Source organism: Bos grunniens, chromosome 16 (genome assembly GCF_055505025.1).
Source record: "Bos grunniens cultivar Pamir isolate PY7600 chromosome 16, Bosgru_T2T1.0, whole genome shotgun sequence".
Classification (NCBI taxonomy): domain Eukaryota; kingdom Metazoa; phylum Chordata; class Mammalia; order Artiodactyla; family Bovidae; genus Bos; species Bos grunniens.
Window position 1 is genome coordinate 52,551,407 of NC_141180.1, and position 18,601 is coordinate 52,570,007.

Sequence of the window (18,601 nt, forward strand, 5' to 3'; positions counted from 1 at the left end):
TGGCTTCCTTGGTTGACTGATGAAAAAATATATTCTAAGAAACATGAGTCAGTCCTGTGTCAGTCTCAGCATAGAACTTAATTTAGTTAGTATCTATAAATAGTTTGCAAATCACCACTACTACCTGAAAGTTATAAGAGGGGAGTAACAACCCCCGCACAGAAGTAGGAGTTGCAGCCATGAGAGTGTACTGTCCTCAGGTTAGCCTTCAGAGGCAGGATGGACCAAGAGTTGACCGCCTTCTCTTGTGAGTATTGTCTCCTGTCTCAGGAGTTTTGTAATTTTAAAAACTTTATTATCTTGTTTAGTTTTATCCATTGTTTGTTTGTTTACTAATAGAGATTTGAAATGCCCACATTTTATTTATGTGGTTTTATTTTCTGTCAAATGTTGGTAGCATTAGTGTTACTGAATGTTAGCAACCTGGAGCATTTTTCCTGATCCACTCTCCTCCTTTATTATGTTGAAATTTAAATTACTTTTCATTTACCTAGTGCTATTTTTTTGTTATACATAAGGCTGAATGAAATGTATTTTCAAATTTTTATATAGATTGTGCTTGCTATAAGAAAATTAAATCTTTGAGTTAACATAAACTAAATATGTATTCAAGTATATAAAAAAGCTATTGATCTTATTGTTGCCTGGTGCTTTACAGGCAACAATTCTCTTTACATTTGGGGGTAACTCTTCTCGGGAAGAAATAGATATTTTGGTGGTGGGAAGAATTTTTCCCGATATTTTTAAATGCTCTTTATGACTATACTGTTAGTCATTTGCACTGTTTTTTTTTGTTTGTTTGTTTTGTTTTTTTATGAAAAAATATATTTTCTCAGAAACTTTTAAATTGCTGTAAAATGCATATCCAAAAGAAAAATTAGTCTCCAGAATGTTTCCATCGTTCAGAATTAGGGCCTGTGTACTTTGAAAAAATTTTCAGTTGGAAACAGTCATTTGTAGTCAGAGCTCTGGGAAGAATCATGTGCATTTCCAGTGTGTGAGTTGGCAGTGATATTTCTAAGAAAAGCGGAGTTTATAAATTTGGAAACTGTCCCCCTAAAAAGATATACAAATGTCTTGCTTTAGAAGTCAAAACATGAAAGTCAGTAGATTTATTTATACCATCCAATTTAGGTGGGAATTATTCATTCCACTATGGATTTGTAAGCCTGAGATTTTGACACACAACTTGGGAAAATATGTTTAGATGTGTTTCCTTTCAGTGAGCGGGCTAAAAATTAGAGACTTCAAACACTTTTTCTTTCTTGCATCTTTCTTCCTTTCAAATCAAAAATATAAATAACAGAATCTCCTGCTGCTGTAGGAACCGCCTACTTAGTCTTCTGTCAGTGAACTTGGATGATCTTTCTGGCCTTGTGCTCTTTTCTTACATCAGTATATTCCTTTTCTTTCATAGCCTGAAAACCCAGGTATTATGACATGTGCAACTGTTATTTTAAGTCAGGATACATTGGTTGGTAATGCCATTATTTAATAATTCTTTCAGATTCACTTTAGTCATACCTGGCCTTCTGCCTGTGCTTTAAGCTTCTTTTTTGTGTTAAAAGTGGTCTAGAGAAGCAGCCATTAACTGGGGGGTTAAAAAAAAACCAAGAACTTGGATGAGAAATGAAATGTAGTCTTAGAGTACTATGTGGTTAAGCTGTTAACAGCGTTTACATTATCATATTAATAATGTAAACTCTGAATGAATATTGATATAACCAAAAATCAGTATTTTCCCATGACTATATTGAGAAAAGCCTGTGTGTGGTGAGGAAGTTAAGAGATATCTTATGTCAGTTGACATATTTTATAAAATTAAAATGATGAAAAGAACTGACATATCTAAAGAAACAGCCAAAAGAGTTGACAGTAATTATCTCTGATATGTTGGAAACTGAGATGGGAGGGTTGGAGCAGTGAACTGCTGTTTTTTTCTTACAGACTTTAAAAACTACGTGCTTGTATTATTTTGATAGAATAAAATGTAAGAGGTAGCACAGGATCGTAACAGAGCCTAATAAATTGAATATTTTAATCATAGATCTTAGTACAGCTACATTAAAAGTTAAATACTTTCCCCTAGCTTCTGTTTTCAAATATATTCTAATTAGAATAATATGGGTATATCTTTTGTCTTCTCGACCCAGTAGGTTGTTTAGAGTATTGTATTTAATATGCTCTTATTTTTTGATGAGTGTTATGAATTTCAAATGCAATATAAGCCCTACCTGTGTTTATTCGTTAGATGCCGGTTATTCAAAAATAATAATTTTGTCTTATTATTAAAAACATTCTTCTGAATACACCTTATTTCTTGCCCTCATCCCTACAGTGATATCATTATCCCTCAGAAACTTTGGCAGCTAGTATTTTATCAAATAGTATAATGAAGTCAGTAATGTACCCTAAAAATCAGATTTTATTGTCAGTATTTTTAAGCAGCTATTTCTCACAAGCAGGACTACCATAGATGTCTTCGGTTTTTCTCTTGCATTTACTGAGTATGATGATCTGTCCAGAAAGAAGCTCTGTGTTTTTGTGCTAATAGGAGAGGGCTTGGACTTTTCTTTTTGTTTAATAATCAATTAAAGAAGCATGAAAGAGATTTATGGAAAGATTTTGTTGGTTTATTGATACTACTGGGAGGAACAAAAGACAGCATACACATTTCTGTCATGTAGCACTCCCTCTAGTCAGAACCCAGTCAGCTTATCAGTCAGTCCAGGGAAAGTCTCAATTTGAAATTTCCAAATAATTATTACTATAGCTCACATTTACTGAGTGTTCTTATGCTCCAGGTACTTATTAAAGAGCTTTCACGATACTATCTCATTTCATCATCCTGCCAGTGTTTTAAAATATTTTATGTGTAAGATGAATATAACCTTTTATTTTAAATCTTAGGGCACGTTAATTTTTATAACAGTTTAATTGTTTAAGTTGAGCTGGATACTTGGAGACATCTTCTTGCTCTGTTATATTATGTATGGAAGGTAAAAAGCAAAGTATTTTAGAGCCACACGCAGGAGGCTTCTGCAGGTTTTAGTATAATTGCAGATATTTTTATAGTCATCATTTGAGGTCCTAGAGTTGAGATTTTTGGTCGAATTGAATACAAATACTGAGACAGTCTATACTTCCTTAGATAAGGAGATAAAAATATGACTTTTTCTAATTTAATGAAACATTGATAGGATTGAAAGCATAGGCGTTGGCAGAAAGGGTAAATTAAACAAAGTGATTCTAAAATTTACCTAGAAAGAGTTAAATATCTGAGAATCATCTAGAAAAACTCAAAAAGAAGAGTAATAAGAATGGCTGCATCCTAGTAAATACTAAAGTATACTTTGGGTATCAAAGCATCAAGATATTCGTGCCTTGCCAGACAAGCAGATCCATGCTCCAGAACATTCTGGAAGTTCAGTAATAGTCAGCACATGTAAAGGTGACATCTTAAATCAGGGCTGTAAACTATCCAATAATAGGTGCTGTGATATAGGTCACTTCTTCACATGTTAAGCCCAAGACGAATTTCATATGAACTAAAGGCTTTTATTGTAAAAAAATAAAAGTATGAAAAGAAAGTGTTAGCAACTATATAATCTTTTTGTGGGATGAGGCTGCCTCAGAAGGGTATCGAAAGCAGGTTACATAAAGGAATAATATTACTCGATTTTCTATATAAAATTAAAAGCCATATTACAAAATAACACTTTTAAAATCAAAGACATAAAGCCATAATAAAAGTTAATACCTATGACCAATGTGTGACAAAGCATTGTGACCTTTAATATAGAAAAGAATCTTTCAGAGAAATATGGAGTATTAACTCTCCCAAGAGAAAGCTGATCAAAGAACATATGCAGTCAATACTAATATAAAAATCAGTAAACAAATTGTAAAATATTTAACATCAGAAGTAATTAAGTGAAAATTGTTACATGATTAGCAGAGATTAAAAACAATGATAGTGAAAGGAAAGAAAAGTGGATATTCTCATATACTGTTGGACTGCTGGCGAGTGTTAATTGGCACCGCTATTGCTGAAGACAGTTTGGAGCTGTATATCAAAATTCTCGATATTTATATATTTTCATCTAGCAAATCTGTGTGGATGGTGATGCTTAAGAAGCAGTTAGAAAACAGTTCAAAGATACGTGAGGATAAATGTTTATTGCCATATTAGTAATAGTATTAGGCTAACATATTGTACCATAGGAGACTGCTCAAACTGAACAACTGAACAGTGGAACACTACACAGGCATGAAAAGTATAAGGTGCAAAACTTTACTTAGTGCGTCAAATACCTTTTACAATATATCAAGTGGGAGAGAGGAAAACAGATTTCAGAGTGGTAGAGAAATACTCTGTTTCATTTGGTTTTTGGTTTATATTCCTCATATTCCTTATGTATTTTTACATGAGGAAAAGTCTGGGAGCGTGAATGTCAAAATGTTAATTATACTGACCTCTGGATGTCTTGGTCATTAAAGTGGTATGTTCAGTTATTTGTTTCTTTGGACCACTTTATTCAGGAAAAGTGCAAGATAAAATGTGATATTAGTTTAATGTGCTGAAGCAGCGAAAATGATCCTAATAAGAGAAATTTTTTTCATTTGTATGTAACATAAGCTGTCTCTACTGAACATAGTCCTTCTTCACGTGGAAAGAGAGATGTTGATTGCATGGTCTACACTGCTTTGTATTTAAATCAGAAATAAGGTTCTTGTAGGTTCATTGTGAAAAGAATGGGTTTTTCATTGTGAGTAGCCATAATTGCCTACTGTTTACTTGCTTAATTTCAGGCAACTGCAAGAGCAGCAACGACAAAAGGAGCTGGAGCGGGAAAGGCTGGAGAGAGAAAGAATGGAAAGGGAGAGAATGGAGAGGGAGAGGTTAGAAAGGGAAAGGCTGGAGAGGGAGCGGCTGGAACAGGAGCAGCTGGAGAGAGAGAGACAAGAACGGGAACGTCAGGATCGCCTGGAGCGGGAGAGACAAGAGCGGGAGAGGCTGGAGAGACTGGACCGGGAAAGGCAGGAACGAGAGCGGCAGGAGCAACTAGAGAGGGAGCAGCTGGAGTGGGAGCGAGAGCGGAGAATATCAAATGCCGGTAAGAAGTTTACAGACTGTTCTGTGTTCCTGATGTCTGAGCTTGGTGGTGTTTGGTGGAGTCATAATAAATTAGGAAGAATATTTAGCATTTGAGATTCTTGGGATTAAGCAGTACGATTTGAAATTAGAAAAAATATGTGGTGATTGCTACTTTATCTTTTTTTTTTAATTTCTTTCTGTGTTGCTTTTATTGCTTGGAGACTTAAAGCTCTTGGAAAATTTTATCCTGGCATTCTAATTCTTCTAACTGCCTATAAATTGGCTATAAAGTGTAAATTATTTTCATGGGAAATTTTTTGTGTTAGATGAATTTGGAATATATTTCCCTTTTGAGGTTGGTTCAATTTTCTTGAGTACTGTAGCTTTCCAGAAATTTGCTGGATTGTGTTCTCAAGTTTTTGAAGGAGGAATTAAAAACAGCAAGTTAAAAAATACCATCTCTAAAGCTGACTAGTAATGTAAACGTATTTTAATATTGTGAAAAATTAGTGAAAATTACTAAATATGGAATTTTATTGAAGGACATAAGGGTAAAGATATGACTAAAAATTTGAGGTATTTTGACATTCATTAAAATTAACATTTATTATAGGATTTAACAATTTTTCTATTCCATATGATCTATATCTAAAGTCTCAATGTGGGTTGATTAAATATTGATTGGTTTGTTGAGTTAATTCATTTGTTTTGATTGCCTAGTTATTTTCTGGGATTATAGTCAACATAACTTTTCCACAAATGATCATTGAATTTGGGGGCTTCTAGCCCTTAATGATGAACTTTTTTGCTAGTTTCTCTATTATTTTTAAAAAGCAACTTATTCTTCTTTGTGATCTTATTCATGTAATGTTAATGTCCTTTTAGTGGATAAAATAATGAAGGTTAAGACGACTGTATTTTTTTGCTGCAAGAATAAGCTAATCAGTTTAATTTACTGATCTGTTACTTGATTTAAAGAAAACATACCGTCTTTTGGATCTCAAAATTTATTTATAAGTTAAAACGTTCTTGAGTGAAGTCAGGTATTTGCACATGTGCTTTAATTCTCTGGAACTAACTGTAGTCTACATTTGTACATTTTGTCTGAATGCTGGTTTTGTGGCTTTACTAGCTCCCTTTTTCTCTCTCCTTTTTTATCCTGTCTTTCGCTGCTGCTTTCTACCTCTGTCCAGCTCCATCCTCCGACAGCTCCCTGTATAGTGCTCCACTTCCTGAGTATGCCAGTTGCCAGCCTCCTTCAGCACCTCCTCCATCATACGCTAAAGTCATCTCAGCTCCAGTGTCAGAGGCCACTCCTGAATACGCTGTAGTGACCGCTTTGCCACCTACTTCCACACCCCCTACACCACCACTTCGACACCCCGCGACACGTTTTGCGACATCTCTAGGTTCTGCCTTCCACCCTGTTCTTCCCCACTATGCTACAGTTCCTCGTCCTCTGAACAAAAACTCTCGACCTTCTTCTCCTGTGAACACACCCTCTCCTCAGCCTCCAGCTACGAAGCCCTGTGCCTGGCCTACTCCCAATTTTTCACCCCTCCCTCCGTCTCCCCCAGTAATGATTAGCAGCCCCCCAGGCAAAGCCACGGGTCCAAGGCCTGTCCTCCCCGTCTGTGTTTCTTCTCCTGTGCCCCCGATGCCCCCCTCACCAACAGCGCCCAGCGGGCTGCTTGACTCTGTCCCGCACCCCGTGTCTCCGCCGCCTACCTCAGGGCCAGCAGCACCGCCGCCGCCGCCGCCACTGCCTTCCCTCGCACCACTCTCACACTGTGGATCGCAAGCTTCTCCTCCTCCACCTCCGAGCACCCCTCTTGCCTCAACTCCCTCATCCAAGCCTAGTGTTCTCCCTTCTCCCTCTGCAGCTGCCCCTGCCTCTGTGGAGACTCCTCTAAACTCTGTGCTGGGAGACTCCTCTGCTCCTGAGCCAGGCTTGCAGGCAGCCTCTCAGCCGGCCGAGACTCCAGCCCAGCAGGGTAAGGCTTCCCTTATCGCGACTAACCGCTAAGCCCTTGAAAATGTTCCACCCCAGACAGCTTCACTTCCCTAGAAGAATGGGGAGGATGGTTTTGAAAAAGTTGAAGGTGGGTTTCTTTCTGTTGGATTGATTGCATTTGGAGGATCAGTAGGAGGAATTTCCCTATTGAGCTAGATTTGGGTTCTTCTGCAGTGTTGGAGGTGTTTTTCCGTGTTTCAGGGTCTCTGTACATTTCTCTGAATAATCACTGGGAAAACATTACTAGACATATTAATCCACACAATAAATATATAATCAAACGTGTCTTCCTTTAATTTCTGGGAAATAGAGAAATTATGTTTAGTGCCCAACTGTAGTCATTAGATGTATGTCATCCAGGAGTCTCCTCTGGGACAGTTCTTGTCTTGGACCCTGTTTCTTTTTGGCCCCTCCTGTATGCATTGGGCTTCTCGTATCAAACTTCCAGGGGTGGCTGCCACCCTAAACCATGGGGAGCATCCCAACTTTGCACAGAGTGGGGAGAGGGCAGTCGTGATGTATGCCCCAAAGGATTCCATGGTCCAGATTGTAAGACGTAGCAGCCTATAGGGATAGCTGGGAGATGGTAGCATCCTCTGCAGTCATCCCCCTATTCCCCATGCTCGAACTTTGCTGTCTCGGTGACAGGGAAGGGGGTTATGATCTTCTAGGTGTGGATTATTCCTAAGTAGAGAAGGACCTGGTTCTGTAAGTAAATAAAAAGATTCCTAGCAACCACTCCCTTTTTAAAATAGGATTTAGTGAGAAATTCAGGAAGGAATATGACAAATTTGTACTTACAAAGAAGCAGTTTTGTAGTCTGGATTTAAGCACATCTTAAAAAAAGATCTTTGTTCTAGGGGTCTTGTTATCTCCGTATATATATTTTTCATGTTGACTTGGTGAATTTTGCTTAAACATTGCATCACAATTCTAGTAGATGCAGTTCAGTATCACTGTGAAAGTAGTGCTGGACAGAAGAGGCAGAGTTTGACAAGGTCAGACAGCCCACCTCCTGTATCCTCAGAGTTCTGTTGGAAGATTGACAGCCCATCACTGTTTTTCTGCCAGGAGTTTGTCGTTTCAGCTTGTGTCACTGTTCAAAGTTAGCACTTTTGAAAAACTCAACCACTCAATACGCAAATAGCATTTTATTTGTCCTAAAACAGCCCTTTAAGCCTTCAAGGAAGGGGAAGGACCTACAGGGTCAGTCTCCTGATTTTGTTCTTGTCCACTGCTTTGTGATTTTACAAGACCTGGACATTCTCCCACCCCTGTCTTCTAGGCTAAAACTCTGTACAAGTTCTGTGTCTCCTGGTTATTTTAATAAAGTAAAGATTCCTTTACTTCGGTTATTCTCAACTCTCTTGATACACTGTATTTAAGTATGGAGTATTTTTGAGATGCTGGAGCGTGGGACCTGCCCTTCTTTCATGGTCTCAATTCAGCCATTTTGGAAAGCAAGTAAACTACATGTTTCATTAGTGTAGGATTTATTATCTCAACTCCGAAGGTTTATCCAGATTATTTTGGGTCTATTATTTCAAATAACACTAACAGCCGACCTATACGTGTATTTCTGTTTCCAGTGATGCTACCTCCATCCCGACCTTTATAAGCATTTATTTTATTTACCAAATCCCCATGAACCAAAAAAAACCTAATTAGACGATCTGTTTAGAAGTTCTGTTACTTAAACTCTACGTTTAATTAGTTAGCTTAAGATTTGGCTTTAAATTTTAGCATTTTTTAAGAAATTTTTTTTGTAGTATCTTTTTAATACTGACTTGGATTTTAACTGTTATGTAAATTGAGCTCATAAATTTGTGATAAATGTTTAATTTAGCATGTCACTCTACATGCCTTTCCTCCTAAGATAGTGTAACATGGCTCTATCATTGACGGTCTTAACATTTCTTCCTCTCAGGCATTGTCTTGGGACCACCTGCACCTCCACCCCCTCCTCCACTCCCGCCAGGTCCTGCCCAGGCACCAGCCATACTCCCTCCCCCACCAGGACCCCCTCCACCTCCTCCACTCCCATCCTCAGGGCCTCCGCCCCCGCCTCCTCCACCACCTCTTCCCAATCAAGTACCCCCTCCTCCTCCTCCACCTCCTGCTCCTCCCCTCCCTGCGTCTGGATTTTTTTCTGGATCCATGTCTGAAGACAATCGCCCTTTAACTGGACTTGCAGCTGCAATTGCTGGAGCAAAACTTAGGAAAGTGTCACGGGTAAATGGATTTCCTAATTCATTGTATTTCTTATGTGTGTCTCATTCTGTCTCAGCATCTAAAAATTGAATTTATTGTATTCTCATTGTATGAACCCTGTGTTATTAACTTCATTGACTAAAAAAATTTGAAATAACTTAAGAAAAGTTGCAAGAATAGTGTAGAATTTCTGTAAATTCGTTAACTTGGATTGGCCACTAAGCGTTTTACCATATTTATTCTTTGTATATGTTTTCTTCTGCATAAACTCACACACTCTGTCTGAATTGAGGATAAATCAGAGACACCATGCTCCTATTTCCCTAAATACTGAAGTGTGTATTTTGTAAGAAGAACATTGACCCACATGACCACAATACAATTATCAAAATCAGGAAATTTAATTGATACAATACTACATAATCTACAAACCTCTTAAAATTTCACCTGTTGTCCAATGATGTCTTTTATGGCAATTTTTTTCTGTTTCAGGGTCACTCCTGTTACATTTTGTTGTGATATCTCTTTAATTTACTTTAAAATGTAATAATTCCTCATTTTCCTCTTTCATGATACTGACATTTTTGAAGACAATAATATAAGTATTTTGTAGATCTGGTATTTCCCTAAGATTTGATGGAGGTTATGCATTTTGGGGGACAGGTTTTGCAATTTTTTCCACCAACATAATACATCCTTTTCAATGCCTTATACAAGGAGACATGTGATAGCATGTTATGCCATTATTGGTGATGTTAGCTTTGATAAAACTTCCCTGATACATAAAATTACTCCATTGGTTCTTAAGGTTTAAAAATAATACCTAGATGTTTTTATTGACAATATTTTTATTGTTTTAAAAATAATACCTAGATGTTTTTATTAATGTCAATAAAAAAAGGATATATCCTTCTGTTTTGAATGTAATATATTAATAAAAGATTGATATATTAGGATTGCCCCACATATGTGTTTATATTCTCATTATGTGTTTATATTCTCATTAAGATGGAAGATGCCTCTTTCCCAAGCGGAGGGAACACCACTGGTGTGAATTCGGCCTCATCTAAAACAGATACAGGTCGTGGAAATGGACCCCTTCCTTTAGGGGGTAGTGGTTTAATGGAAGAAATGAGTGCCCTGCTGGCCAGGAGGTGAGTGAGAAATTACGTGGGTGTGTCCAGGATTGAAAGAATTGTGTTATTTTTATTCTAAGTATAATTTAACTAGATGCAGGCCTTCCTTTTTGGTATAGTTTTTAACTGTTACATAATTTGTTTTAATTTTTTACCTGACGTACCTTTTTCCTAGGAGAAGAATTGCTGAAAAGGGATCAACGATAGAAACAGAACAAAAAGAGGACAAAAATGTAAGTTAATAAAAAAGAGTCTAGTTCACGAGGACTTCCCTGGCAGTCCAGTGGCTAAGACGCCATGCTTCCACTGCAGGGGATACAAGTTGATCCCTGGTCTGAGAACAAAGATCCCACATGCTGAGTGGTGTGAGCAAAAAATAAATAAAAATCAAAATAGTCTGCTGCACCTGAAAATGTGAGATTCAAGTATAGCTCATGTCAAAGATTAGTTTGAATTTAATTAATTTCAACTAACAATATTTATTTTTAACTCTTCAGATATTAAAAATGGCATCACTTTTTATATATTTTAAATGACATTCTTAGTAAAATGGGTTGAATGTGTGTAGTTAGGGGAAAAGTACTGGAATTCTTACTTATATTTAATTGTGTACCTAAGCCTGCCATTAAAGGAGTGAAGGACTTTTTCCTAGGTTTTTAAAATATCTGAGAGTTTCAGTTTCCTTGCATTTAAAAATGAAGGAATTTGACCAGATACTGGTGGTTATTAGCTGTGCCCTCTCTTCCATTCAGCAGCACATTGACAGGTGTGGTTCTCATTGAGTGTGCAGTTCTCAGTGAGAACACACGAGGAAGGGAGCCCCGAGGAACTGCAGTAGGGGAGGGAGGAGTTTGGAGGTGGGGCTGGTAGGAAAGGAAAAAAAGCCTAAACTTAGTGTAGAAGAGAGAAGAGACTGATGAAGGCAAAAGTGGGAAATGGCCGAAGGTACAAAGCACCAAATATATGCAGCAGATTTCTAGAAGATATGATGTTATTAATATATATTTCTGTATGTTTAGGAAGACTCAGAGCCTGTAACTTCTAAGGCCTCTTCAACAACTACACCTGGTAAGTTCAGGGGATACATTTTCATCTTTATGAACTTTATCTAAATATTAGTACTTCTCAATTAAAAAAACTCTCCCTTTCCCCATGTTTAGATCAAGTGACTGCTTAGCTACTAAAACGTTAAAATTCTTGGTTCACACTTGAAAGCACTGACTTTCTCCTTTACCTTTTGTAACCCTGAAGCAGCTGTTCATTTCTTGATGACCTTGGGAGATAATATTAAAATCCAAAGTGTTTTTTCTGTGACTTTCTCTGAAAATCATAATTTTTACACATTCTATGTATATTATTGTTAATCACTTGAAGTTACTCATTTAAACAAGGAAAAATATGTTATCTAGATGAAAGAAATACTTTTAATAATTGATTCTTAAAGGCGAGGATTTTGCATGTCATTTCTTCATATTTGACTAAATGACTAAACACTGAACTGCCTGTTTCTCTCCCTACCTAATTTGGAATGAAGTTTGATAATTTTGATGAATTAATATTTAGAGTTAGCCATAGGAATTGACTATAGAGAAATATCTATAACAACCACTCATTCTCACTGAATAGTGATCTGCAGTGGCCTGATTGCTGTATTATAATTAATATTGTAAATGTGAATAATTTTTCCTCTGAATAGGACTCAAATCAGTTTATGTTACCTTCATTAAAAATTCTCTTGTTTGTGATTTACTTATTTTTACCTTTGTCTTCCCAAAATCAGTATACATGCTATTACTAAACCAATGATATTTTAGGACTCAGCTATAATTTAGAGTCAGAGAACTTTTTGGAATTTGAAAAGAGCTATGAGCCCTCTCCCAGGGAAGAAAAAATCATATTTTTATACAAAACTGATCATCATTTTGAAATATTCACTAATTCCCTGAAGGTTATGTACAGACTCCTTATCTAATGTATATCCCCTTATTTAAAACATGGAAAACTGAAGCATGGATTTTGCATGTGTTTTTTTGTGTGTCTTTGCACATGTGTACCATTTTTATAAAATTAAGGATTCATTCAAAAGGTCTAGAGGCTTTTTTACTTCGCTTGTTGCAGTCAGTTTTTTTCCTCTAATTGCCACATGTCAGACACCTGCCAGGCCAAAAAGAAGCAAAAGATGAAGTCAGCCTAAGCACAAGAAATTCATGACTCAGCTTGGATGCTGAGACACACACACAAGTGAAAAGTTAATGTTTCATAACCACATGTTGAATATTAAAAAATGTATCACGGAGAAGGAGATTGTATAGTTTGGAGTCACCTGATCATCTTTGTAGGAGAAAATGACATTTTGCCTTGCCTTGAAGAGTATTTCACTTAGCTGGAAGTAGAGGAAGTGGGTATGGCATGGGCAGAGATGGGGAGTTGGAGCTGGAAGAGACTAGGAGACATTACTTCGCCTGTCTCTTCTTTAGTGACAGTGTTCTTATGACCATCCACTGCCTGTCCAGTTGTCCTTCAGGATTCCCCTCTTTTCCCTTACTCTGGAGGTATCTCTTGGATGTGTTTCTGATTCTCTCTGTCATGGACATCCTCATCTGATTATCTGACGTCCACTGGCTCAGTCTGTGGTGGTCAGTGAGAGTGTGTTAGCTGTGAGAATACAGAAGGAGCAATGATTGACTGGTTGATGGACAAGGAGTAAAGCAAGATGAATGATGACTTTGTTTCACTAGATGACTGAAGACAGCAGAAATCTGGAAAATAAGCAGTGCTTCAGGCTTGAGTTGAGAGTGGAGTTTTGCATACGTGCATGCCCATAGGCCAGTGGAGGGGCCACAGCAGAACTCAGCAGTTTTTCAAGCTAAAATTCTGCACGACTTAGACTTGATTCTCCCATGGCTCAAATTTGTTCTTCCATGAGAGGCTTCCACTCCGGATTTCACCTAGTCATCTAGTGAGGCCAGTGACAGCATCAGCGAGGCAGCCCCGGTTAGCAAAAACAGTTTAGAACTTCGTTTTTCAAAACACAATCAACTGAAAGTTCAGAGAAATCTAATTTTATTTAACTGGAATTGTCTGCTAAGTCCTAACAATTGGTTGTTTGAAAATCAAGGAAGTACAGTAGAATGAGATAATCCTGAAATACATTTTGAGTTGCTTGAATTTTTTGCCAAGAGGGCTGTTTGAATTTAGATTAAATGTTGAAGTACATGAACACATTAAAGATTCTTTTTATTTGTTTTACCATTGGCACCAAAAATAGTTTAAAAGAGTGTATAGTCCGTACTCTCCTATTCTAATTTAAGCTATCCTTATTAATTTAAAATAATCCCTACGATTTCATTGTAATTAATCAAAATTATCCTACCCTTATTCTTATTATCCTATCTTTATTAGAGAAACTTTTTACCATCTGGTGTATAGAATTACAGTATTGTAAATTTAACAATCTAAGTTCTTCGTAGAGAAAGTTGTCACACTTAGTTGCTTAGTAATTTCTTTTCATTTTGGGATCTGCAATTATACAAATTAGAATCTTAACTCTGGGAGCATATAGGATATCTAACTTAAGTTCTTTAATTTTTAAAGAACCGATAAGAAAACCTTGGGAAAGAACAAATACAATGAATGGCAGCAAGTCACCTGTTATTTCCAGGTAATCAATTTTTTTTCTAAGTTTTATATTACAGTTGTATCTAAGAAATTAACATCTGCATTTTTATCGATCTGAATTCTACCATATGCTTATTATTATCACCCAGGTTGTCTGAAATTTCTAGATAGCTTTTATTCCTCCCAGTACTTACATTTTGAAAAAATTCAAAACAACTACGGAAAAATTGAATATAGCAAACATCCATGTATCCATCACCTAGATTCACCAGTTATTAACATTTTGCCAACATTGGCTTGAACTCTTGTGTACACATGCACACTTTTTTCTCTCTGAATACTTGGAAGGCAGTTTGCAAATATATGCTGCTTCAGCCCTAATACTTGAGCATTTGTCTTAAGAAACAGGATATTCTCTTGTATAACCTCAATATCATTATTACTGTCAATAAATAACATTGAACTTTTGAAAGAAACATAATGCTTTAAACTGAAAAGCAGCTGGAGAGAAAAGGCTATAGTGTTTAAGAGAGAACAGAATAAAACCTAAAATTTTGAATTTATAAAGTAGAAAGATTTATTTTTCAGTTGAAACTTCTAATTATAGTCGAGTTAAGACAGATAATGCCCAGGAACAACACTAGTTAATTCATGTTTCTACAAGTGGCTATGTGTTGCATAGTCAAGCAAATTCAGTATGCCTTAGTCAGGTATACTTTACTGTCATAACTAACTTTATATTGTAGGTCTTAAACATAGATGAAACATTTTCTTGGTTTATGAGACAGTTTAAAGGACTCATAATTTTCCTAGAAAAAAGTATGTGTCTTGAGACTGAAAATTTTTTTTTTACCTTTTGTTTCTGAGCTATTCACCTTATTTTTGCCTCATAAAAAAGCAGACTTAACATCTAATTATAGAAGCCTAATTTAAAAAAATACAAGAATAGACCTTATATTGTCACAGGTCTGTTGTACATGAGCTTCAGTCTAAATTTGGCTTGGTTTTTTGTGTGGTTCTTTCTGTTGGTGAGAAAAATTTGGGGTGATGACATAGTTAATTAAATTTCACAAAGAAACTTGGCCTTTTTGAATATATAAAAGCTTTCAGTTTCTCTGTCACTGAAAGATGAATATATTTGACTGGAATTGCTTTTGGTGAACATGTTTCTTCAACAGTGGAAAAACTGCATTTGTGTTCCCAGATACCTAATTGATGTGGCCTTCTGATGTATCTCTAGTAGTAGTTACAGATTTTCTTCAGGAGCACTGTTCAACACCCAGTTTATCAAGCACTGTGCCTTTCAGAACAGACCTGTGATGTGCCGTGTCCTTTGAAGTTGCAAATTGTAACGGGGAGGAATGCCTTCTCTTTGTCACTACTTTCATCCCTGCCTCATTGATAGGGATTCCATAGTGAGCTTGCCTAAAGCTAAACTTCAGTTCATGGCAAAAGTTCTATCATAGACGGGACATGGAAAAACTTCTCCAGGTGGAATGTATGTGTTCCTTGTTCTGGTTGGGTTCATTTAATAAAGGACAGAATATTCTTTCAGAGAGTTTTCAGACTTCTAAAGAAAGTTTGATAAATGTTTTAAGCATTACTATTTTAAAAATATTTTGTATAGATTAATCAAATATGGGTTCTTATTATCCAGTAGTGTATTGTAATCATGTTCTAACTCTGGTAGATGATTTTCCTCTCTTTTCCTAGAGTGAACATTCTAAAATGCCCAATTAAAGAACTGTATTGCTTTTCTTCCTAAATTACTCCCCTTATTCCTTCTGAAAACAAGTATATTAGCCTTTTTTTTTTTTTTTTTTGCCTTTCTTTAAGCAAAAAAACACTTTATCCTTTACTGCGCAAGGATAACACTTTATCCTTGCACAGTACTGAAAGTATAAATATGCAGTGTCAAAATTATGTTAGTGATAAGATGGATTAATATCCTGTAATATATATTCTGTATTAAGTGAAGATGTCCGACAGTGGAATAAAAGCAAGAATGTTGACCTATGGCTGATTAATGTGAGGTTTGACAGAAAACAACAAAATTCTATAAAACAATTATCCTTCAATATAAAAAATAAATTAGAAAAAAAAGCTCTAAATCATGACTGGAATGTAACGTTGGAAAATTTATGAATCCTTCCCATGGCATTTATTGGGAGCTTACAGATCTTGTATTCAAGATGGAAAAAAGTTCTTTACATGCCTCCTTAGAAGAGCTAATTTTGTATACTTCAAGCTACAGTGATTCTTACTGTGCTTTTTATTTGAGTCTGTAGTTTTATTTATATTCACTCTAATAGAAATGTCCTGTGTTTTGATACTTGTTGAATTTTTATGTAAGTTTTACAGTATGTAAAAGCAGCCATTACGTAATGATTTTTTAAAAGAATTCTCTGTAATTATCAAGTAAATAGTGTCCTCACATAACTAGACTTAGTCTCCAAATAATCTTTTTTTTATATATAATTATTTTAAAGTTAATGGACTCCTTTAGTTCTTCTGTTTGCTATAACTAAAAACCTGTAAAACAGTAACAAAATGAGAATTATTTTTAAGAGTTCTATTGTGTATCCCTTTAAATGGTTTTTCCCCTTCATAGACGGGATTCTCCAAGGAAAAATCAGATTGTTTTTGACAACAGGTCCTATGATTCATTACACAGGTATCATCCTGATGTGACTTTGTGATTTGAGACTTTTAAATAACATTTTCAGGATAGGGCTGAGCTTTTTCTACATGGATTGGTAATCACCACAAAGGCGAAATGGCAATAACGTAAATCTTTCATATTTAGCTGTATCTAAAACACCCTTTTAGAAAAAATTCGGAGTGATTTTAGTGAGAAAAATTAATAGTATTCATTTCCCTGCCATCAGTTTATCATGATAAACATTAATGGTCAACATACCTGAAATACGAGAATGAGAATCAAAGTCCACATGTATCGAGAGTGTCTAGCTTTTGCATTTTATTTTAAAAGCCATTCCTTTTAGAAGACAAGGCTTTAAAAAGTTGAACAGAAAATCCTGTCCTCTGTCACTGGAAGACAGGACAGTATTACAGCCACAGTGAATAGCCATTGTGAATAATTTATTATTTGAGGAAAATCTCTTGTTTCCTACGTACTTTGCAGTAAATTGAGTATCTTTAACAACCTAACATCTAATATCCTTGAGCAGATTATTTGTTTTCTAGGATGAGTCCTGTTATACCATTTTTTAATTAAGAAAACTTAGGATATGAACCATGTATTTCTTTCTTAATTAAAAAAAATTGACAATTTCTTAAGATCCTCAAGTGCTTAAGCTATATTTAGAATTAATTTTGCAAAACAGGGACTTAAGTAGTTGCAGTATAGTTATTTTATAGGCAGTATCTAGAGGCAGCACTCTCGTTACAAAGTAATAAAAATCCCCCTTTTTTGTTACCAATTATGGCGAAAACCTTAATGATAGAAATAACTGAGATATTATACTCATGTTACTGTATGCATCTGTTTTTTAAAGTACACATCAAGTCTACTGGGAGCATAAATAGTATACGGGAGGTTGTCTTTGGTAGTGAGTAAGGAGTTCTGTAATCAGACTCTATTCGACCACATTGTTATTAGCTACAGTTATTTTCATGCCATTGATGATTAAAATATTTGGCAAGTTCGTTTTTGTTAGCCAGTTAAATTTGCATAAAGTATTTATAATACAGTAGTGAAATAGTTTTTCCTGTTTTTTTTGAGGTGGTTTAATTGTTTTGACCAAAGACTTATTTAGAAAATTTGCTAACACATAGAAAAATAGCATTTAACAATGAGATTTTCTGTTGTAAATCTTTCCAGTTTGCTGCTTTCATACATCGTATCCCCCTGAGATAATGTTGTTGATAAACCTTTTTTAAAAAGTGGTGATTACATCTTTCCTTAAGTATGAAAAGTTCCCCCCTTTAGTTAATTATCATGGTGATGGTGGTGGTGGTGGCGGCGGCGGTGGTGGATTGCATGTTAGCATGAATTAAATTTTTTACAAATTGCATGTTTCCACGATTTCTTAAAATTATATAACAATAATTTTCTGGATTGTTTAGTAAATATGGATATATTTATAACATACTCCCCAGTTAAGTAACAGACTATTGTTATTCACATGATTTTCAAGGATATTCATTATGTAAGTTTAATAAAAGAAACCAAAACAGTGTTTGTACCAATTAAATGTGAAATGTAAAAGAAAAGCAGAATAAATAATAATTTACTTCTGGAGAGCAGGAACAGGCAGTATGGGTAAAGGAAATGCATAAAAGTCGACGTTTATGATACCTACTGTATAGATTGGATTCTGCAGTGCAGTGTGATTTGCATACTGTGGATCTCAGTGCGTCTTAAATGACTGTGGAATTAAGTCACCTCCTCAACAAGGTGAAAAGGCATATTGTCTCAAGAGGAAGTATGTCATATAAATCTTATCCAGCACAGGGCCTTATTCATTCAGTGCCTCTTGAATGAAATTTTATGAGTTATTA

The 18,601-nt window shown here is 35.8% G+C and overlaps 1 protein-coding gene across 25 annotated transcripts in view; it reads left to right on the forward strand.

The window, feature by feature from the left end:
• Nucleotides 1-18,601, forward strand: part of ENAH (ENAH actin regulator) — a 157,721-nt gene that overhangs the window by 128,480 nt on the left and 10,640 nt on the right. For 7 of the 25 annotated variants that reach the window (XM_086345117.1, XM_086345121.1, XM_086345118.1 and 4 more), the window contains 8 exons: nucleotides 4,813-5,117; nucleotides 6,292-7,092; nucleotides 9,040-9,344; nucleotides 10,332-10,477; nucleotides 10,635-10,692; nucleotides 11,479-11,527; nucleotides 14,054-14,120; nucleotides 16,689-16,751. In XM_086345117.1, coding sequence (XP_086201243.1) covers nucleotides 4,813-5,117; nucleotides 6,292-7,092; nucleotides 9,040-9,344; nucleotides 10,332-10,477; nucleotides 10,635-10,692; nucleotides 11,479-11,527; nucleotides 14,054-14,120; nucleotides 16,689-16,751 — 1,794 coding nt within the window. The remainder of the gene's footprint in view (nucleotides 1-4,812; nucleotides 5,118-6,291; nucleotides 7,093-9,039; nucleotides 9,345-10,331; nucleotides 10,478-10,634; nucleotides 10,693-11,478; nucleotides 11,528-14,053; nucleotides 14,121-16,688; nucleotides 16,752-18,601) is intronic. The other 18 variants (XM_086345129.1, XM_086345132.1, XM_086345130.1 and 15 more) reach the window with 5 other exon arrangements.